Source organism: Balaenoptera borealis, assembly GCF_965194805.1.
Source record: "Balaenoptera borealis genome assembly, chromosome: 12".
Taxonomy (NCBI): Eukaryota; Metazoa; Chordata; class Mammalia; order Artiodactyla; family Balaenopteridae; genus Balaenoptera; species Balaenoptera borealis.
Window position 1 is genome coordinate 78,013,570 of NC_138869.1, and position 21,380 is coordinate 78,034,949.

At 58.3% G+C, this 21,380-nt stretch overlaps 2 protein-coding genes across 3 annotated transcripts; one reads left to right on the forward strand and one right to left on the reverse strand.

The window, feature by feature from the left end:
* Window positions 1-563: 563 nt before the first annotated feature.
* On the reverse strand, window positions 564-9,205 carry NFKBIE (NFKB inhibitor epsilon). 2 transcript variants are annotated; one of them, XM_082345799.1, is made up of 6 exons: window positions 7,533-9,205; window positions 5,096-5,198; window positions 4,178-4,400; window positions 2,601-2,689; window positions 2,330-2,506; window positions 564-1,578 (listed from the first exon to the last, which is right to left on the reverse strand). In XM_082345799.1, exons 1-6 carry the CDS (start codon window positions 7,898-7,900, stop codon window positions 1,513-1,515), a joined length of 1,026 nt encoding a protein of 341 aa, XP_082201925.1. In that variant the 5' UTR covers window positions 7,901-9,205; the 3' UTR covers window positions 564-1,512. The 2 variants fall into 2 exon arrangements, with proteins under 2 accessions (XP_082201925.1, XP_082201924.1); XM_082345798.1 differs by having other exon boundaries at window positions 2,267-2,506; window positions 7,533-8,168.
* A 4,028-nt stretch (window positions 9,206-13,233) lies between these two features.
* Window positions 13,234-21,366, forward strand: TMEM151B (transmembrane protein 151B). The gene is made up of 3 exons (XM_082347624.1): window positions 13,234-13,552; window positions 15,671-16,111; window positions 17,346-21,366. The coding sequence occupies exons 1-3, from the start codon at window positions 13,433-13,435 to the stop codon at window positions 18,477-18,479; spliced, it is 1,695 nt and encodes a 564-aa protein (XP_082203750.1). The 5' UTR covers window positions 13,234-13,432; the 3' UTR covers window positions 18,480-21,366.
* The last annotated feature ends 14 nt before the right edge of the window (window positions 21,367-21,380 follow it).

Genomic DNA, 21,380 nt, shown 5'->3' on the forward strand with positions numbered 1-21,380 from the left:
TCGGCGCGCGGGAGGCTGGCTGCCTCTGTGGGCGGGTGGGGTGGGGCCGAGGGGGGGGAGCGGGAGCTCCAGCCCGGTGCCGCCCCCGCTTCGTCATCGCCCTTAGCCCTCACCACCGGCCCGGAGGTGGTGGTGACCACTGCCATCCTAGGGACGGGGACACTGAAGTTCTGCATCCCAGGCACATCCCCTTATGTTACCATTTCCCCGTTTTCTGGCAGGAAGATGTCTCCTTCCTTCGGGGGCTGGACCAACAGTTCTGTCCCCGCATCCTCATGACCTTCGGAGGTTCTGCGTGACCTGGCCCCCGTCTACCTCGCCCACTCACCCACCCCCCTGCAGAGCCCCCCTGGCCTGCTCTCAGTTCTTCTAATTCACCAAAAGCCTTCCCCTGAAAGCTCTCCCCCTAGCCCCTACTCAGGCCTCCCCTGACCACCCAAAGTATGGCCCTACACCCACTCCACTGCTCTCCCTCCCACGATTCTTTTCCTTCCATCGCGACATGCAATTACATATTTATTTGGATGTTTATGATCTTAATGGCTGCCTCACTAGACTAAGTCTCCAAGTGGCCAGAAACTGTTTTATTCCCACATATTCTATCCCAGCATAGGCCTGACCTAACAGGTGCCTCAAACATATGTGGAATGAGAGAAAACAACACACAAAGCCACGCTCCCTCGTGTCACCCTCCACAGGCTAGCCCTTCTCTCCAGGCTCCTCCAGGGCCGTGGTGAGGCCTCCCACTTGCATCTTCTCACTCCTCTTTCTCTTCCTCCATCCATCTGCATTTCCACAGAAAGGGCAAGGGTCTGTGCTGGACAGAGAGGCCTGAGGACCATTAGCCTCCCTACTCTCCCTACAAGGCCCTACCCTGCTCAAGTGACAATTTCCTTCTCTCTGCCTCCACCACAAGGTCAGAGGGCAGGCCTGTCTCAAAATCCCCAATGCACACAAACAGGCACACGCACAAAAAAACTCGGGGCGGCAGTGGGGTGGGGGGGTGTTTAAAAGTCTCTGCTGTTTTAGTGTCATGTTATTGAAACTTCCCCATCCCCAAAAGGCTCAGTTCAGGGCCTTCTGTGTGAAGTCCTTAAACAACAGTGTTTCAAAGTCCTCCTCAGCAGTGAGATGGAACCCTTCAGGGCCCTGCTCACTCACAGTTCAGTGTCTCTCCTCACTCAGGAGAGTCCATGTTGCCTACCGGCTGGCAGCTTCAGGCTGACCCCACGTGGGTAGAGACAAGAGCCCCGCCATCTTCAACAGAGGTAAACAGGCTTCGCCCAGGCTGCCTGGGGCTTTGGGGGTCCTTCCATCCACCTGGAAGCTCTTCCTTCCAGACTGGCTCTCGTATTTGCGGTCCCTCCTCTCAGCTCAGGACTGTGCTGGCCCCAGGCTCTGGCCTCAGCAGTCCCCAGGGCACATGGCCTGGGCCCAGACTGTAGCAGCTGTGGCTCCAGCTTTCAGATGGGAAGAGGTGGAGCGTCCGGGGCCCTAGAGTCTGTCCCGGCTTCAGTCAGCACACAGCAGTGGCTTCCCGGAGATCTTCAGGTCATCAAAGGGCAAAAGGGCAAAGGGCTGAGGAAGAGGATGGAGAGAAGCAAGATCAGGGCCCGTGGACAAAGGCAGCGGTGGGGGAAGGGGGCTGGGAGACCTATCGGGCCCTTTCCTCCCCACCAAGTGTCGTTGAAGGACGTCAGGGAACAAATCTTCCTACTAACCCCCAAAACAGTGGTCCCCCAGGGCTTCTAGGGCCTGTTTTTGTTTTTGTTTTGGGAGGAGGGTGTTGGGAAAGGGTACTCACAAAACATTTTGAATATTTTTTTACATCAAACATTTAAAAATGGGAAAGAGTCTACAGAAAATCTAGGTTTCAACTCTCTTAAAAAATTCCAAGACCTGGGAATACTGGGCCCACATTCCTCCTCTGCAAGTATCTGCTGAAGCTGAGTAGAGTGACCTTCAGACAAAAGACTGTCTGGTCTCCCGCAGGCCCCATCACCTGGCTCTCTTACACCCAGCCTGCTTCTCTGATGCGCTTTAGCTGCACGGCTCCTGTAGGAGTCCAAGTTTGGGCCCCTGGTCCTGACCAGCTAAGAACACAGGCTGCGAGGGGGGCAGAGGCTTGCCCAAGGTCCCACAGCTGGTGAGCGGCAGAGTTGTGGTTTACACCCTGGGCTCCTAACTCCTTGGCCCTTTCAGCTATTAAAGCGCCTGTCTCCACGAGGGAGGTCCTGGACAGCAGAGCTGAGTGTCCGCCTCTTACATCCTCGGCCAGGTCCTGGGGAGTCTCGTCCTCCACGTTTCTCAGCAGGGAGTCGGCACCTGCCTCGCACAGGGTGGACGAGATGCTGCTGAGACCCCGGCCGGCGGCGAGGTGCAGGGGTGTGCACCCGTTGAGCATGCGGGCGTCCACCCGGGCCCCAGCCTGGAGGAGGAACTGCACCAGACCCCGCTCGTGGGTCTCCACGGCCAGATGCAGCGCTGTCTTCCCGCTCGTGCCCTCCTGGGGGGAAAGAAGGGTGTCAGCCAAGGCCCTCAAGAGAAAGCATCCCGGGCCTGGGCCCTGGGCTGGGCAGCACCTTGATTGGCTGCCTCACCTGTGCGTTGATGTCAGCTCCGTTCTGCAGCAGCAGTTCCATGAGTGGCCAGTTCCTCTGCAGGGTGGCGATGTGGAGACAGGCCAGACCTGGGATGGGGTGAGGATGGGGGCTGCATCCACCAGCTCGCTCTCTCTCCCTTTTTTCAGGGGCCTCCCTTACCCCTCAGTCCCAAGGGACCCCCTGCCCACTCAGTGCCTCTGATCACAGGACTGTTAAAACACAAACCCAAAAACCCCCTCAAAAGTCTGGGGGGAAAGGAACTCAAAGTTTCCACCTTTTCAGAGTCATGTTATTGAAACTTTCACGCTTCAGGGGTCAGGTTGCTGAGTGACACCCCCCCACACACACACACCCCCCCAACACACACACCCTCCCCCAACACACACTCCCCTCTCCCAACACACACATCCTCCCCCAACACACACTCCCCTCTCCCAACACACACACCCTCCCCCATGCACACACACCCTCCCCCATACACACATACACACTCCCCCAACACACACCCCCTCCCCCAACACACACTCCCCTCTCCCAACACACACCCCCTCCCCCATACACACACCCCCTCCCCCATACACACATACACACTCCCCCAACACACACCCCCTCCCCAACACACACTCCCCTCCCCCAACACACCCCCTCCCCCATACACACACCCCCTCCCCCATACACACACACACACTCCAACACACTCCCCCCTGCCCCATACACACACACACTCCCCCAACACATACTCCCCTCCCCCAACACACCCCCTCCCCCATACATACCCCCTCCCCCGTGTGCGCACACACACACACACACACACACACACTCTTTTTCTAAAACTCTACCTGCCTTCAGGCCCCATCCAAAAGCCACCTTCTTCAGAGCTCTCTGGATCCTCAGGCCCCCAGCCCTCCCCAGGGGTCACCTCCTCCCATGAGCTCCCCTAGCCTTGTTGCTAGCTCCTTTCTGGCCTGGGCCCCTCTCTGCCCCTCTCTGCTTAGAGAACTAGATTCAAATTCCCCTCACCTCTTTCAAATCTCTGCTCAAATGTCTGGGCTCCACGAGGGTTTCCCTGACCACCCTGTTTAAAAATCACATCACCTCCCCCCACACACACTCCAGTCCTCTCACTCGGCTCTGCTGTCTCCACAGCAGTGACGGCCCGTTAACCTCCTAGAGGACTCACTTCCTATGTTTATTGTTTGCCTCACACATTCTCTGTTTTGCTCACAGATGCAAGCCTGGCTCCTACAACAGTGTCTGGCACATAGAAAGCCCTCAGTATATTTTTGTTGAATGAATTAATGAGTTCATCTAATCTCTATTAAACTGAATATCTTGAGGGAAAAGTTTAGCTCTCTGCTTAGCGTACAGTAAGTTCTCAATAAATTCTAAATAGAACCCATTCATTCATTCATTTGTCCATTCATTCTTTCTTTAAGCAAAGGTATTCTGAGTACCTCTGTGCTTAGAACTGGAGATGCATCATCAATGGAAAAGCTGTGACCCTCCCTTCCCTAAGAGTGGGGTCCCTGTCTCCTGTCCCCTCCTCATCTCATGGGCCCTGAGGCTGCCCGCACCTTGCCAGTTTTGCAGCTGGAGGTCCAGGGAGTGAGGCGGTCCTCTGCCTGGCTCTGGCTGCCCTTCCAGCAGGCAGCGGGCGCAGGCCAGGTGCTGGCGCTGGCAGGCCACATGCAGGGCCGTGTCACCGTGTCGGTCCTGTAGCACCCGGCTGGCCCCCTTCAGCACCAGGGCCCGAACTGCACCTGGCTGGTCCAGATGTACGGCCAGATGGAGTGCTGTCTGCAGGCACAAAGAGGGGGTCACAGGGCCACTGCAGCGTGCTCCCACTTCCAGGAACATGCTAGCGTGGGCACAGAAATTGCCAGAGGCCAGCACCTTCTTTGAGGACTGCTTATAAAGGCTATGGTCCTGGTCTTCCTTCTGTTATCCCCCACCAAGTTCTCGGGACCCCAATTCTGGAGGCAAGGTGAGGGAAGTGGCCCCCTGCTCTCCTTTTAGGTCGCCTAAGCCCCTGGAGAAAGGATGGAGTGGGGGGCAGGGCCTAGCATCTCACCTTCTGGGGAGACCTCTGTTACCTTAGGTGATGGGGAGAGGTTGGGGGGAGGAGACAGAGGCACCAGGCAGTCTCCACCTGGCAAACTCCTCCTTGAATGCTCCATGCAGAGTCACCTCCCGTATTAAGCCTTCCCTGGCTGCTTCCCACAGACACTGGTTCCCACAGCAGCTGGCATGCATCTCCATCACAACTCTTGTCACCATGCTGTGTAATTAGGTATTGACACGAGTCCCCTAGCCCAGGCTTGAGCACCTTGTGGGCAGAGGCTGTTTCTCACTCTTCTCTGCATCCTCAGCTTCTAGCCCCGTGTCTGGCATATGATTTCCTGAGGGAGCAGCCTGAGAATGCTGTGCTGCTGCTGGGGGTGGCTGCTGGGACAGACATAGGTATCTGGGCTCAGCCCACTCTCTCCACCCACCTGGTAAAGGTTGTTCTGAATGTCCAGGACCTCCTGAGGCAGCAAAACCAGGCAATAGAGCAGCACGGCCGGGGCCTCATGAATCACCGCCAGGTGGATCAGCCTGGGAGGAAGAGGCAAGGTTTGGGGTCAGGGCCCAGGCCAGAGAGAGTGGGCTGGGGTCCTGGGGTTAGAAGGAACACATGAACGTCTAAGCTGCCACCCGTACGGTAGGTGCGGGAAGTGAGAGTTTGGGCCAGGAAGTGAGGGTTGGTGCGGGAAGCCAGGATCCTGGGGGGTGGGAGCTCCAAGTTCCCATCTCTGGCCTTCAGGAGGGCCTTGGCTGAGCGAGAGTGCGGGCAGGGTGCTGACGGGACAAGGTCCTTCCTGTCCAGCCTGCCCACACCCCGCTCCCCTCTGGCCCCAGGGCCCTGCCAGGCAGCTGCAGGCTCAAAGCCAAACTGAAAGCTGCTGGGGTAGTGCAGAGGTGGTTTCCAGGGCTGGGCTCCCCATCTCTGCCCGCCTCAGCGGGGAGGACAGAGAGGGCAGGGGTGGGATCACTCCCCTCCCCCCTCAGAAACACATCCCGAGGGAGCGGAGACAGAAGCCCTTGGAAGAGGAGCAGGAAGTAGGGCAGCACCCTGTCCTGCTGCCCTCCACGGGGCGGCCAGAGGGCCACTCCTCAGACAGCAGGGCGTGGGAGGGGCCTGACCTAGGGCCCCCGCTGCCTGCCTGCGCACCTCCGAGGGGAGGTCTGGCAGTGCAGAAAACGTGTGCTTGGTGGGAGATAAAGAGCCGTAACCTGGGGGGCAGGGGGTGGCTAGGAGGGGAAGTTCCAGCCCTGGGGTTTCCCCACATCAGGTGGGGAAAATGAAAGCCAGAGCTGGAGGGTCTAGGCCAGGGACAGCTGCCTCGGGGCATTCGACAGGCGGGTAGCTTGGCTGAAAGGCCCGTCTGGGCTGGGGAGGGGGCTACTCGGGCGGGAGGGGCGCTGGCTTTGGTGGCAGGCGAGGCCCAGGAGAGAGTGACGGAGGGAGGGAGGAACCGCGCTGGAAATCCCCTCGGCCAGGGCCTGCTCTCTGGTCACATTCCTGCAGCCACCTCCCTCTCTCCCTCAGTCTCCCCTCCTCCCACTTCCTCTTCCCATTTCCATATGTCCCACAGCCCAGACACCTCCGGAGGGAAGAAGGTGCCCCCTCCTCTCAGGGAACCCCCAGGGGAGTCTTGACACCTCTCCCCCCAACCCCTCTTGGGTCTAGACACCACATCTGTCTCTAACTAGAGATGGTCAAGGCAGGGGCTGGGAGTTTAACAAAGGAGGGCAGGCTCAGAAGCCACCACTCCCTGGGTCAAAGGTCAGCCATAGGTATTCTGCAGGGAGCCCGCACAATCTTGGTTGTGGGCCTGAGGGCTGGTGATCTGGGCACAGAGTACAAAAAGGCCTAGGGTCACCCACTGGGTCCAGAGACTATCTTTGTCAAAGGCCACCCAGGACCCTTGCATCTCCAAAAAAGCAGGTCAAGACAGATATCTCCTGCCTCCTCAGCCCCGTTCATTCCAGCATCCCAGATCTGGGACCCCAGCCCCCCTCCACTCTTTCTCACCCCACAAATCCCAGCCACCCCCTCTCCTGTCGGTGTTTTCTTCTTCCCGAGGGGCAAACCCTCAACTGGCCAGTCCCTGCCACATAACTGTCTCTTACTTCAACTGCCCCCCAGCCCAGTCTCCACCAAGCTCCACCTGGGCCTGGGGAGGAAGGATGAAGTGAAGGGGTCACATAGGACAGTGAGGGGGACTTGTGGGGCTCAGGAGGTGGAGAGTGTCGGTAAGGCTGACTCTAGCCCTCACTTCCCCTTTCTCAGCAGAGGAGGAAGTTAGCTGGGGCAGCCAGTCGCCTGACTGTCTGCTGGGGCAAGAGTGCCCCAGCCTGGCTCACCTCCTCCTCCTTAGGGCCAGTCTCAGCAATGCACCCTGGCAGCACCCCCAACCCCAGCTTCCTGGGCCCACTGGCAGCCTGTAACTGGCCCCTCTTGTTCCTTGAGACAGGGCATTCTGAGGTCAGAGGCCGGGAATCCCAGTTATTGAGCAAACAAGGATGCCCTGTCCCCCAGCAAGGAAAAAACAAAACAAAACAAAACTGGGCTGGTCAGGGGAATTTTCTCTTCCTAGGGATGGGTTACTGGTAGATTTCCAAGATGTTGGCTGGGTTTCCAGGTGCCTGGTAAGGGCCCTGCCAAAAGGTGGGGCAGGCAGATGATGCCAGGTCCTCTGGACTGGTCCTGGCTACAGCTCAAAAGTGGGTTGAGAGTTAAATTTGAAAGAGAGAGTGGGGACGGCCCCTTCCAGAGCTGGTAACTTGAGGGATTCTCACATAGGGGGTTGCGGCTCCTTGGGGAGGCCCCGAGTTAGCATTGGGAGGGAGGAAGGGATCCTGTCTTAGCCTAGCCCCCATACTCACGTGTCTCCGTCCTCGGAGATGTAAGTGAGTGCTTCCAGCTGCTGAGGGCTCAGCGCCCCCGCGGCGGGAAGCGGCGAGTCTGGGGCTGGGTCCTCGGTCTTGGGGTCCCCCAACAAGGACAGGGGCTCAGTGAGCGATGAGGAGCCATAGGTAGAGTCAGCCCGCTCCCCGTCTGTGTCTTCCTTCTCCTCTGGCTCCTTGGCGGTTCCCGGAGGATGAGTCCAGGGCTGGGGGCTCCCTCCGTCTGAGGGCCCAGAGGCTGGGGCCGGGGTGGGCTCGGGCAGGGAGCGCAGAGAGCGCAGAGACTCGATGCCCGAGTCATACTGGCTCTCATCCGTCTCGTCCGGCCCCTTCCGCGCCTCCGACATCCCCGCGGCGCCGGCCCGCCGGGGCCCGGTCCGAGCAGGATCCGACTCCGCGCCGCCTTTCCGGGTTGCAGGTCCGCCTTGTAGAGCGGGTACTGGGCCCGGAGTGGCCTCCTTCCCCGGCTTCGGGGGCCCGAGGGGTCGGCGAGAAGCGTAGAGAGGCTCGGAACGCTGGCGGGGTCCTCGGCATCCGCTACTCCGGGCAGCTGGGTAGCCCAGTCTGATGCGCTCGCTCGCCCCGCCCTCGGGCCCCGCCCCCGGCAGGCGCCGCGCTTCCGGACCGAGGCCCAGCCCTTCGGAATCCCCCTTACCCCGCCCTCTGCGTTGGCTCCGAGTCAGGGGTTCCCCGGTCCTGACTCACTGGTGCGTTAACTCACCCATTCATTCATTCATCCAACCATCCATTCATTCTTTCCCCCTTCCTTCTTCATTCCATTTATTAATTCCGTGCATTCTTTCTTTCCTTCACTTCCTGTTTCTTCATTCATTTTTCCCATTCATTCATTTTTTTTTTTAATGCTTCCTAGGATCTTTTTTTTAAAAATTAATTAATTATTTATTTAGGCTGCACCGGATCTTAGTTGCGGTGCGCGGGATCTTCGTTGTGGCACTCGGGGTCTTTAGTTGCAGCATGCAGACTCTTAGTTGCAACATGCGGACTCTTAGTTGGGGCATGCCGACTCTATGTGGGCTTCTTAGTTGAGACATGCATGCGGGATCTAGTTGCCCGAGCAGGGATCGAACTGGGCCCCCTGTATTAGGAGCACATAGTCTTACCCACTGGACCACCAGGGAAGTCCCCATTAGTTTGTTTTTAAAGGAATATTTATTAATCGTCTGCACAAGCTGGGTGTCTTCTGGGGAGGGCACGTGGGAGGTGGGAAGGGGAAGCGTTGCTACCTGTCTGCTGACCGTTGCTCTCAATTTCTCTTGCTTTTCCAGGAGCCAAAGGGGACACCCATGTCTTTAAAGGAGAACTTCTCCCTTTGGGTCCTGGATAGAGAGTCTCCTGTGTCAACTTCCCAGATCACATAGAATTGGACATGAGGATGTGCTTTTTTTTTTTAAATTACTTATTTATTTTTGGCTGCGTTGTGTCTTGGTTGTTGCACGCAGGCTTTCTTTTTAGTTGCAGCGAGCAGGGGTTACTCTTCGTTGCGGTGCGGTGCGCAGGCCTCTCATTGCGGTGGCTTCTCTTGTGGAGCACTGGGCTCTAGAGCGCAGGCTCAGTAGTTGTGGTGCACGGGCTTAGTTGCGCCGGGGCATGTGGGATCTTCCCCGACCAGGGCTCGAACCCGTGTCCCCTGCATTGGCAGGCGGATTCTTAACCACTGCGCCACCAGGAAACCCCAGGATGTGCTTTTTGAAAGTGGTTTTTCTCAGGAAGACTGTTGTCTAAAAAAGCAGAGGGGTCATTCCTCACAGGGATGAAACAGTGGCCTCGGGTGGTGACATCTGGTTAGGGAAGTTTAGTTCCTCATGGTGGGACCAGGATGGGGAGGCCCGAGATATGCTGGGCAGCACTCTGCTGAGGTTCCCTCGGCAGCCCCAGCCCCAGCACATCTTTCCTCCTTCCCCATCCCTACTTTCCCTGGGGCTAAGGAGGCTGTAGGCAAATCCCACTCACGTGGTGAGCCCCAAATCATTGCCCCATGATTTATCCCCTACCCCAAGTTCCAGCAATGCGCTTAGAAGGTCATCCTCAAGAAAACATCTCCCTTTTCCATCTCTGGCATTGGGGGAAGGAAGCTGGGGTGTGCACAGGCACCTACTAAGCAGCTTCCCTACCACCATCCCCAGGAAACCTCATTTTATTCATTCATTTGAAAAACATGTATGGAGATTCTCCTAAATGCCTGACATTGTTCTCTCTGCTGGAAGCAAAACCGAGTATCACAGTAACAGTAATAACCAACAACCACCCTCCTCCACAAAAAAATTGTCCCATGGTTCCAGCCTTCAAAAAGCCCCCTCAAAGTTACAACACAGAGTGATTGGGCTAAGATAGGAGTGAAAACAGGGTGCTAGAGTGGCACAGCACGGGGCCAACTACCCAGTGGGGTGAGAGGAAGGGGAGGTTCCATTTGAACTGGAGATGGGAAGGGAAGAGGGCTGGGAGAAGTACCTAGTCTCTGTTTGGGGAGGGGGTGAGTGGATGGAGAAGAGAGGGGGAAGGGCAGAAGGGAGGAGATGACCCACTGCTCTCCATCCCCACCGGCGACCAGAGTGGGGAGGATGTGTTGAGCATGAGGCAGTGAGGAGCCATGAGGGGAAAGCCGAAGGAAACTGAGGCATCTCCTTCCCTTGGAGTCAGTGTGACTTCAGATGTTCTCAACTTCCTCCCCTGACCTGTTCCTCTCCCAACCTCAAAGGCTGGAGCAAAAAGTACAAACCCTAACCACTTGGGTTCAAAATCACCTCCATTTTAAAGTTGCAAGCTGAGTCCCAGAGAGGTGAGTTGGCTTGCCCAAGGTCAAACAATCTGAAAGTGTAGAGCTGCGTTTTCCTGTTCCTAATCCAAAACTTTAAAAATGTTTTCAGTGAAACTTTCTTTCCTTTTTGAAGGTCTAAGGGGTTGGGGACATCTGAGCTCTCTGCAAGGACACAAGAACTCAGGAGTGTGCAGGGACCGCCTCTCTCATACGTACGGAGGCTGATTTTAAGGAAAAACCTACCCCAATCCAGTCCAGTGTCTGGCTCTAAACCGTAACAGGTGTGTGGCAGCCCCTTTTCTGGCCACATGAGGTCAGCATTGAGTCACTGACTACTTCCAGAATCTAGCCTGCACTCGGACAGGAAGCCCTTCTGGGGAAAATTTAGGAATGGGAACAGGGACCATGGCAGTGTCATCTGGAAAGATGACCTGGGGACTTTGACTCAGGTCACAGCATGGTCAGGGTCCTGACTTCACTCCCTCAGCTCCAATCTTCAAGGCTGAGCCCCTCCAGTCCTCTTCTCTGTTTTCTGCTTCCCTCTGTTGTTCTCCCACTTCCCTTCTATGCCCACTCCAGCTAGGCTCATCTTCAGGAAACAGGCCCAGTTGCCAAGGTGACCAGCCGGTTAGCTGGCTCCTTCCACAGCCCCCTCCTTTCACCCCTCTTTTCTCTGGGCTTCCAAGGAGGGGGCATGCGTGTGTATGGAGAAAGGGGAGGTGGTCTTTTATCTCTTGGGAGCTCTGGGGTTGGCCAAAAGAAGTTGGGCTACCTCTCTTCCAAAGCCCCCTGAAATGGAGTCAGGAAGGCAGTGGGGCTGGGGGACAGGAGGAAGATTAGAACAACTACATGGGGAAAGTGAAGATCCTATCTGGGTTAGGAAAGGCCAGGGTTAGGACCTCTGCTCTCCATCTGCAGTAAGCACTGAACTAGGTGGAGTGAACTGGTACCAGAAGAAGAAGGGTTGGAGTTAGCTGTAGGCAGGACTTCCCAAAAATCATGGGTAGGCGAGAGACACTGGAATGAGCCACCAAGTGAGATTCTTCCTCTGTCATGGGGATGAAGGAGAACCATGCCTTTTGGGACCACACCCTTCCTCTGTTTTGGCAGGGAGGATGGACTCACTGACCTGGGGAGGATCACGTAGGCTGGATAGTTCTGAAGTGACAGGCAGGCTGAGAGCCCCCTTCACCTTCCCTGGAAAGGGAAGAGTAGGAAAATGGAGGCAGGACCAGGAGTGGGAGGCGGGTGTGTGGGTGGAGGCAGAGGCTCTTCTGTCCCAGATGAGGGGCAGGACCATCAGCGGGCTTTTCCTCTATTCCCAAAGATCAGATATCCAGGCTTTGCCTCAAGCTGACTTCTGACCCCCAAAGATCCCCATGGAAAGGTCTGGATTCTAGGACCACTCTGTGAGTACTAGCAAGTGACCTTGAATAAGTCACTAACCCTCCCTGTGCCTTGGTTTCTTGTGGGTAAATGGAGAAAGTCACTATATGTCAAAGACTCTAATGTAACACATGACACACAACAGGATTCCGCAGTGACTGTGCACACACAGATTGATCAAGTGTAGCCTTTATCCTACTCTATCATAATGATTGGTTTCCATGTCCTCCTTCCCCATTAGACTTTGTGCTCCTTGAGGACAGGAAATTGTATTTTTGCATTTCTGTACAGGGCACACAGTAGGTATTTAATACCTTTTTTTTTTAAAGTTAAATGTGATTTTTTTTTTTTAAATTTATTTTATTAATTGAGGCTGCGCCGGGTCTTCGTCAGGGCATACAGGATCTTTAGTTGAGGCATGTGGACTATTAGTTGTGGCATGCATGTGGGATCTAGTTCCCAGACTAGGGATCGAACCCAGACCCCCTGCATTGGGAGCATGGAGTCTTTACCCATTGGACTACTGGGGAATTCCCTTAATACCTGTTTATTGAATGGATGCATTCAGGAATGAATGAATGGCAGTTTCCTTTCTGCCCCTAAGCAGGACAGGGAAAAGCACTGTGGGTGGATGGCATGAAGGGACAGGTGACCTGCAGTCACTCAGCCTGGCCTGTGGCCTGTGACTTTGCCTCCTACACCCACAGAAGAAAGTCAGAGCCTTAGAGATTGTCCAGTCAACTTTCTCACTGCCCAGATGAGGAAACTAAGGCTCAGAGAGGGGAAGGCACTTGCCCAAGGTCACACAGCTAATGAGAGAGCCAGGATTAAGAATCTGTACTCAGGTTTCCTGATCTCCAGCCTAGGGCTATGTACACACTTCATTGCTTCTCTGGGGCTGTTGTCCTAGGGTAGGAAGATGATTCAGTGAAGGCTGGTTTCAATGTCCCCTCTTCTGCCCTGTGTTAGTCCTTTCTCACATCTAGCTCTAATCCTTTCCTTTTCACCCTATCCCATCCTTGTTCAGATGGGTCTGGCCTCTGAAGTCTGGCTCCTGCCTTAACCCTTTACCATCCAACTGGGAATAAGGCTCTTCGCTAGGGTTCCAAGACTCAATTTCCTTTCCCCACTCTCAGCCCCGGGAACTTGCGGGAACCAAAGATGGGGAGGGATGTTGGTTGAACCGCTGGCGCCCCCTCCACAAATTGACCGAGAGGAGTTTCGCCTTAGATCTTCCTGGGATGGTGCGGGTGCGTGTGGTGAGCAGGGCTGGGAGTGGGGAAGGGGTGCGGGGAGCCCCTGTTGCTTTTCCCCTTTGGGGTGGCCATTAGGTAGGCTTGGGGAAGGCGGAGTTTGGGGGGCCGGGGGCGGGGCTCCTGCGCTGGGAGGAAGAGGGGGGGCGCGCTGGCTCCAGCTCGGCTCAGACAAAAGGCGGCGGCGGGAGCGGGCGGGAGGCGGAGCGGCGCCGCGAGGGCCTCAAGGTGACACCCACCCCCGGCCCCGGCCCCCCCGGCCCGGCCCCCCAGCCCGCCTCCCCATCCCCATCCCCCAACCCCTTACCCGTGGTGCCCTTTCCAGGCCCCCCTCCCCCCGGCGGGGGGTGGGGAGCAGCGAGGGCCCCGCCCCCTCCCGCCCCTTCCCCAGAGCCGGCACAGGATGCCCCCGGCCCCCGGCAGCCCCCCGGGAGGCCCTGAGCTCGAAGCGCCCCCTCTACGCCATGTCCCCCCCTGGCTCGGCCGCGGGAGAGAGCGGCGGCGGCGGCGGCGGTGGCGGTCCCGGGGTCCCGGAGGAGCCCACGGCGGCGGCAGCGGCGGACGAGGGCCCCGCCCGAGAGGAGGTGAGAGCCGGCGGCACCCCTTCCCCGGGCGCGGCCGCAGCCTGGCCCCCATCCCCCGCCGCGCGCGGCCCCCGCCGGTTCCGCCGCAGCGCGGCCGGCGCCCCGCACCCCGAGCCGGCCGCCGCAGCCGCAGTCCCGCCTCGCTGCCCCAACCCGGCGGCTGGAGCTGTCCGCGGTGGCAGGGAAGGGGCCGCGCCGGGGGCGGGGCTCGGGGGTCCCGGGCAGGGGGAGGGGCCTAGGGGCGGAGCCTCGCGCATCCCGGGCTGGTGGGGGTGGGGATGGTGTCCGGGATCCCATCTCGCGGAGGGGATGCTATCTTTAAGGCCAGGCAGGGTGACTTGTAGGAGCTGCGGAGGCAGGAGAGCACCTGCCAGTTCCACGGGGGAAATGGTAGTGTTAACGTGAGTTGGGGTCCTAAAAAGGTCGAATGTGTGCAGAGGCGATCCCCCCTGGAGTCACTGGGAGTGTGTGCGTGGCGGATGTGCGCCTCTCTCTCCCCATATCCATGCAGGCCCCCCTCCAGGGGGCCCTGAGCCCAGGAATCCTTCCCAGTTTTGGTACCCAGCACATCCCTTGTTAGGGGTCCTACTCTTCAGTCCTCTGAACCTGGAGACAAAAGAAACGGAGGAAAGTACCAGGGGCTCCTCCATCTCCCATGCACACTCGTGCACACGTTGCACACGGCGCTGGGGCAGAAGCACACAGGCAGGACCCGCAGGCAGAGCCCCTTCCACATGCCCTCTCACTGGGACAAGTGCACACTCAGGCACACCAAGGGGCACATATGCTCCCCTCGCAGGACAGGGCTCCCTGAAAGGCACATGTACCCTAATCTTGTTTGCATATGCTGAGTACTATTTCCCAGCCCACCTACCTATCTGTACTTCCAGATCTTTCCTCGGATTTCACACCGGGTCCAGGGCCTGCTGTCTGTTACGGTGCCCTTCCTCTCCACCTTTCTCTCCCTTCCCTTGGCTAGCCTCCAGGTCCGGCCTGGAAAATTGAAAGAATAAGTCAGGATCTCAGCAGGAGGGCGTGTGGAGGGTTCCTAAAGCTAGACAGTGGGGGGAGGAGAGGGAAAGCCCAGGCTGCCAACAGAAATCCTACTCAGTACTCATCATTGAGCGGCTGTGGGTGCCAGCACCCAGGATGCAAAGGGAATGAGGCCCTGCCCTCAGGAGCACCCAGTCTAGTGGAGGAGCCACACATGTAAACAACTCACCGGGACAACTGTGGGCTAGAACGTGATAAGTGCTTTAATAGGCCCCCGTACCAAAAATCGTTTTCTCTTGACAAATGGCTGGGCTGTGAACATCTCCCTCCCTGCCCCGCAACCCCCGTCCCACATCCCCTCTCCCCAGCCACATGCCTCTGCCCTTCTGGATATATCCTCCTGGACCACTTGCTGCTCAGGGACACAAACCCCCCTGCCTTTTATCTTAGAACAGGGGTAGATGTTAGGGAGACTCACAGGGGACCTGGGGTCCAGAGTATGGGGAAAGAGACAGGGCTTGGGGTTTCCTGGGAGGTATGAAGCTAATTGTCTGTGAGGGACAGGGAGGTGGATGGGTCAGAGGAAGTGGCTCCTCCTAGGTTCTGGAAGAAGGGAGGGCCCCACCTGTGAAGTGGGAAGGTGATATCAGTGGGCCCCTCTCCCCTTTCCTGGAATACCTGGAAGGGGTCGGGGCTGGGGACCTGCCTTCTCTGATGCCTATGTGTCCTCCCTGTCTTCCCTGTGCACACCTTCTCCTGTTTCATTGCCATCTCCGTGTCTGTCTTTGGACTCTGTTTCTCTGGGTGCCATCCTGTCCATCTGTGTCTTCTCTGCCACCTGGGCCTTCTCCCTCCATCTCTGGCTCTGATCCCTCTGCCTCTGCACTTCCCTATATTGGCATTCCGTCCCTCTTTCCTGTCCTCATGTCTCACTCTGGGTTACTTCTGTGTTTATCTCTGGCCCTGGCCTCCCATCTTGGTCTGACTCTGCTCTTCACATTCCTGTCTGTCTCTGCCTGTCATCTCCGGTGTCGGCCTCTGGCCGCCATCCATCTCTGTGCTGGGCCTTGCCACTCCGTCTCACTCCCCACTCATCTTGGCCCCTTTGCCTGCCCATCTGAGCAGCAGCGTCCCATCCAGCCCTCTTTCACCAAGTCCCTCTGCCGTGAGTCCCACTGGAAGTGCCTGCTGCTCTCGCTGCTCATGTACGGCTGCCTGGGGGCCGTGGCCTGGTGCCACGTCACCACGGTGACCCGCCTCACCTTCAGCAGCGCCTACCAGGGCAACAGCCTCATGTACCACGACAGCCCCTGCTCCAACGGCTATGTCTACATCCCCCTGGCCTTCCTGCTCATGCTGTACGCTGTCTACCTGGTGGAGTGCTGGCATTGCCAAGCCCGCCACGAGCTGCAGCACCGCGTGGATGTGAGCAGCGTGCGGGAGCGCGTTGGCCGCATGCAGCAGGCCACGCCCTGTATCTGGTGGAAGGCCATCAGCTACCACTATGTCCGCCGCACCCGCCAGGTCACCCGATACCGCAATGGAGACGCCTACACCACCACCCAGGTGAGGAGCTGGAGGGGAGCACAGGCCAGTCCAGGTGGGAGGGGGCGCTGGGACCCTGCCCGACTGTCCTCAGGGGGAGGAGCACAGACAGCAGTGAGCTCTTGTGGGCACTGCAACAGGAGGACAATAACACCCACCATAATTATAACAGCAAACACTTACTAGCAGCCAGGGTCTGCTGTAACTACTTTACAAATATCAAATTATTTATTTAACCCTCATGATAACCCTATGAGGTAGGTAACTATTACCCCCATTTTACAGATGAGGAAACTGAGGCTTGGAGAGGTTCAGTAACTTACCTAAGGTCAAACAGCTAGTGTGTGGTGGAGCTGGGATTTGAACCCCGGCAGCCTGGCTCCAGGGTCTGTATGGTTTAGTGCTTAATGGTTGGAGGTGTTTCACATGCACAGCCTCACAGGCTGATCAGTGAGGTGCCTGCTACCGAGTCCTCTTTCACAGGTAAAGAGACCTGAGCTCAGTGACTTGCCCAAGTTCTGCAGCTTCTAAGTGGTAGTGCTAGACTCAAACCCAGGGCTGTGGATCCCAAGTGTGAGGCTCCCAGAGGTGGGAGGCAGCTGGCAAAAAGGTGGAGGTAGGCCTGGGAGGCACAGAGGGGGTGTCAAGCAGCACTCTGTATACCTGCTGGGATTAGGCATATTAGAGCCCTGGTGGAAGAGGAGATTTTCCCAGGTAAGGGGGACCTCTCCACTGTCTCAGTATTGGGCTGGGTAAACAAAGCTTGGGCCCTGTGAGGATCAGGAAGGAGGCCGGGTACTAGCTAAGGTGGCAGCAGGGAGACCAGAGACAAAGGGGGTCCACAGGGAGCTCCTCTGGGGGGCCCATTTGGAAACACACTTGTAAAAGGGAAGACAGGTGGGCTGTTTGGGGTGATGAGGGGGCAGCGTGGGACAAAGGATGCAGTGGCAAAAGGATCAGGCAAGCCAGAGGGACAATTCAGGGCCTGGGACTGACCCCTAGACGGAGCAGGGCTTAGTTGAAATGAGAAGGCACATAAGTAGGGATGAGTTCCTAGCCCCGCCCTCATCTCTAACTCACTGATGAAGCTGAGGGCCTCAATGTCTCTATAAACCCAATGATAAGATCTTACCTGGCTCCAACCGAGAGCTAAACCAGGACAGGCTGAGGGTTTGATCAGGCGCCAAGAGCAGTGATGGGGCGGAGGAGGGTAAGCGGACAGAAGAGACTCCCGCCGCCTTCTCCGGCGCCACAGGTCTACCATGAGCGCGTCAACACGCACGTGGCCGAGGCCGAGTTCGACTACGAGCGCTGTGGCGTCCGCGACGTGTCCAAGGCGCTGGTGGGGCTGGAGGGCGCGCCGGCCACGCGGCTGCGCTTCACCAAGTGCTTCAGCTTCGCCAGCGTGGAGGCCGAGAACGCGTACCTGTGCCAGCGCGCGCGCTTCTTCGCCGAGAACGAGGGCCTGGATGACTACATGGAGGCGCGCGAGGGCATGCACCTCAAGAACGTGGACTTCCGCGAATTCATGGTGGCCTTCCCCGACCCGGCCAGGCCGCCCTGGTACGCCTGCTCGTCCGCCTTCTGGGCTGCGGCGCTGCTCACGCTGTCGTGGCCGCTGCGCGTGCTGGCCGAGTACCGCACGGCCTACGCGCACTACCACGTGGAGAAGCTTTTCGGCATGGAGGGCCCGAGCTCGGCCGGCGGCAGCGCGGGCGGCGGCCTCAGCCCCAGCGACGAGCTGCTGCCCCCGCTCACGCACCGCCTGCCGCGGGTCAACACGGTGGACAGCACGGAGCTCGAGTGGCACATCCGCTCCAACCAGCAGCTGGTGCCCAGCTACTCGGAGGCGGTGCTCATGGACCTGGCGGGGCTGGGCGCGCGCTGTGCTGGGGGCGCGGCGGGCGGCTACGCGCCCACGTGCCGCTACGGTGGGGTGGGTGGCCCAGGCGCAGCGGGCCTGGCCCCGTACCGGCGCAGCTGCGAGCACTGCCAGCGCGCCGTCAGCAGCTCGTCCATCTTCTCCCGCAGCGCTCTGAGCATCTGCGCCAGCCCTCGTGCCGGACCGGGGCCTGGTGGCGGGGCGGGCTGCGGGGGCAGCCGCTTCTCCCTAGGCCGCCTCTACGGCTCCCGGCGCAGCTGCCTGTGGCGCAGCCGGAGCGGGAGTGTCAACGAGGCGAGCTGCCCCACCGAGCAGACGCGGCTGTCCAGCCAGGCCAGCATGGGGGACGACGAGGACGACGAAGATGAGGAGGAGGCCGGGCCGCCGCCGCCCTACCACGACGCCCTCTACTTCCCGGTGCTCATCGTACACCGGCAGGAGGGATGTCTGGGCCACGGCCACCGGCCGCTGCACCGCCACGGCTCCTGCGTAGAGACCTCACTGTGACCCCGGGGCCCTGGACCGGCCCGCTGGCCTCCTCCCTGCCCCTTGCCGGATGGTGCTCCCTGCGTGTAGCAGGGGGAGTCAAGAATGTGGCCGAGGCTGTGCTGGGCACGGTGCGGGTGGGGTGGAGGGAGGCGAGGGGGCAAGGGACAGACCCCAAAGGGGCCGATTCGAGCACCCCCCTCCCCCCGCCTTTCCTGTACATAAAGAGACAGCTGTGGGGAGGGGAGAGAATCCCACCCCGGCAGAGTCGTCTCTTCCAGTCCCACCCCTGAGTTCCTAGGGGGACACCTCCACTTCCCACACACACACTCAGAATTTCCAGTCCCGCCTTTCAACGGATCTAATGACTGTTATGTGGCGACTGTGCCGTGGGACCCGCGTTGGGCCTCGCCTCAAGGGAGAGGCCCTCGCTATGCAGCTGGGGAGGTTTACAGGCCAGGGGAAGGGCAATTGGGGCTTTCCTTCCTCCGCAGCCTGGCCCCACTGGGGCCTCTCTCTACCGCGGGGGGCAGTGGTTTGGAGAACAGCAGGGCTGGCTTCCATCCAATCTAATGAATTCAGTGGGTCTGAGGCCGGGGCAGGTGTCAGCTGCGATACTCCGTCTCCAAGCCTCAAAGCCGTGTAAATGTTGCTCTCCTCTTCTTGGCGCTGGCCCCGAAGATCCAAAGATCGGGGTTTCCTTTCTGCCACTCCCTCTGCTGTTGTTTATCTCACTGGGCCCTGGGAGGCTGGGTCCTGGGGGGGGGGGACTGTACTCACCACGCAGATTTCACACCTCTCCCTCCCCTCCTGCTCCCTGGCTCTGAAGAGCTGTTGCCAGGGGTGAGGGGCAAAGCAGACTGTGGAGGGCAGTGCACCTCAGTCCTTTAAACTGCAGCCTCAGCCTCCTCACCTGGGTTCTGGGAGGGCACTCCCTTCAGAGAGGGTGGGAGACCACCCAGGCAGCATTCCTTCAAGCTGACCAAGGTGAATTACTAAGTGGGGAGAGCAGGAGATAGGCCTGGGTGACAAGGGGGAACTCAGGAAGCTAGTGGGAGTCAAAGAGGAGAGGGTCGTGAAAAGACCCCCCAAAGGTCGGGGTGTCTGTGGGGGACGGCCCTTGCCTCCCCTGAACTTGTGGGGAGGAGTGGAGAGTGGTCTTCTGCAAGCAGAGCCTCTGCAGGGCTGAGGACCTTGTCACGAGCCCCAGCTGGAGAAAGACTCATTTCCAGCGGCAGGGTCAGAGGCAGGAATTCTCTAACTCTTGCCCGACCCCTCTGTCCTCCCCTAGCCCATTAGCTGAAGCCCTGCTGTGTGTCCCAGGGTCTTCAAAGGGGCAAACTGCCACCACCCCAGGGCGCTGGCCCTGTGTCCTGTTCCCCCACTACTCCTACCCTGATGTGCTTCCGTGTGCATGTCTGTGTACAAACCCCCTGCCCTCCCAAATCCCCTGGCTAATGTTTTCCCAGCTGACATAGTGCCCAGGGATTGAGCTCACATTTCCAGCTGGAGAGGAAAACCCTCAGGCCTCTGACATGTCTCACCCCTGATGCTTCTCATGTCACCTGAGCCATCAGAGCTGCTCCTTTCCCTCCTCCAGCCTCTCCCCTCTTCCTCCAGCCTAGCCAGGCCTGCACCCCCCAAGGGCATGGCCTCCACCTATGCAACATCTCCTCTGGCTCCCCTAACCTCCTTTCCTGGGGGACTGGGGGGCACAGATCGTGGGGACACCACAGCCTGTGGCCCATCAGGGTTGAGCCTAACTTTCAGGTGGAGATGGCTGAGTGGGAAGAGAGAGGAGGCCGGAGAAGAGGAGGCTTGGGGAGGAGGGAACAGCTGCCCACTAGGTTTCCCTGGGCAGCAGTGCCACCTACCCGCCAGCACTATGCTCTCCAGGGGCCTGGGGGTTGGAGCACCCCTTTCCTCTGAACGGACATCTTCAAGGTACAGGTGGTGAGCTGTGGCCTCAGGACCCAGTTCTTGGCCAGCTGGCACCCGGATGTCACGCCCTTGTGTGGGGCACCCTGGCCACCTCATGGCTCCAAGGAGGGAGGAACTCAGCTCCTCCTGCCTCAGGCCCATTCCTGAGACAGAACCTGAGCTGGGAAGAGGGGGAAAGGGGAGGGGCTGTTATTATTTTTGCCTGTATTGACCATTTCTGCCTAGGTCTTCTCACACAGACAGCCTCACGCCTCCCACATATGCACAGACTTAGAGAGAAACCAATTCTTTGGTCTGTTTTCTTGGTAGGTTTATTGACTGCCACGGAAAACAAAACCAGAAAATTAACTAATCTCTAAAATTAAACTTTACACTGAATGTTCTTGTTTCTCTAATTAGACCCTCTGCTAGCAGCTGTGGCTATGTACACTCACACACTCACACACACCCTCACACCTACACGTTTGCACTCGGAACTGTCAGAGGGTGTCAGGCACAGACAGACTCAAGGTTGCCCAGACAGGCACACACCTGCGGTCACTCCCAAGCCCCCTTTGGTGCTCTGCTTGTTGGAAGGAGTCCCTGGAAAGCGCCCCAAGGCTGTGGGTGCAGCCCATGACACACCCTTTGGAAACACAGGGCTGGAGTTTCAGCCCGAGGAGGATGGGAGATGGGGCTCAGCCTGAATCCATCGTCAGGCCCTCTTGTGGCCCTGTGGGTAGATGTGATTCCCGTGGGTGTGGCCCCAAGGCGGGCGGCCACAGTGACGGGGACTTATGGAGAATGCCTGGAAGGTTTCATGTGTCCTGGGGACAAGGGCTTGTGGGGTGGGCTGGGCCTGGCTGGGGAGAAGACAGGTCTCTGTCAACTGGGTGCATCACACTGTGGCCTTTCTGTCGTGGATTTCCAAGCGCAAAGATTGTATACATCAAACTGGTGGATAATAAAGTTGCAGATGACTCACTGACTTCCCTTCCCAGT

Bases quoted from the DNA above. Each gene is read 5' to 3' on its own strand.
- NFKBIE (XM_082345798.1), bottom strand. From the start codon at position 7,900: ATGTCGGAGGCGCGGAAGGGGCCGGACGAGACGGATGAGAGCCAGTAT. The intron at 5,199-7,532 runs GTGAGTATGGGG...TCTTCCTCCCAG, and splicing joins ATCTCCGAGGACGGAGACAC to GCTGATCCACCTGGCGGTGA. The intron at 1,579-2,266 runs GTAAGAGGCGGA...CCTCTTCCTCAG, and splicing joins CCCAGGACCTGGCCGAGGAT to CCCTTTGCCCTTTTGCCCTT.
- TMEM151B (XM_082347624.1), top strand. From the start codon at position 13,433: ATGTCCCCCCCTGGCTCGGCCGCGGGAGAGAGCGGCGGCGGCGGCGGC. The intron at 13,553-15,670 runs GTGAGAGCCGGC...CCATCTGAGCAG, and splicing joins AGGGCCCCGCCCGAGAGGAG to CAGCGTCCCATCCAGCCCTC. The intron at 16,112-17,345 runs GTGAGGAGCTGG...CCGGCGCCACAG, and splicing joins ACGCCTACACCACCACCCAG to GTCTACCATGAGCGCGTCAA.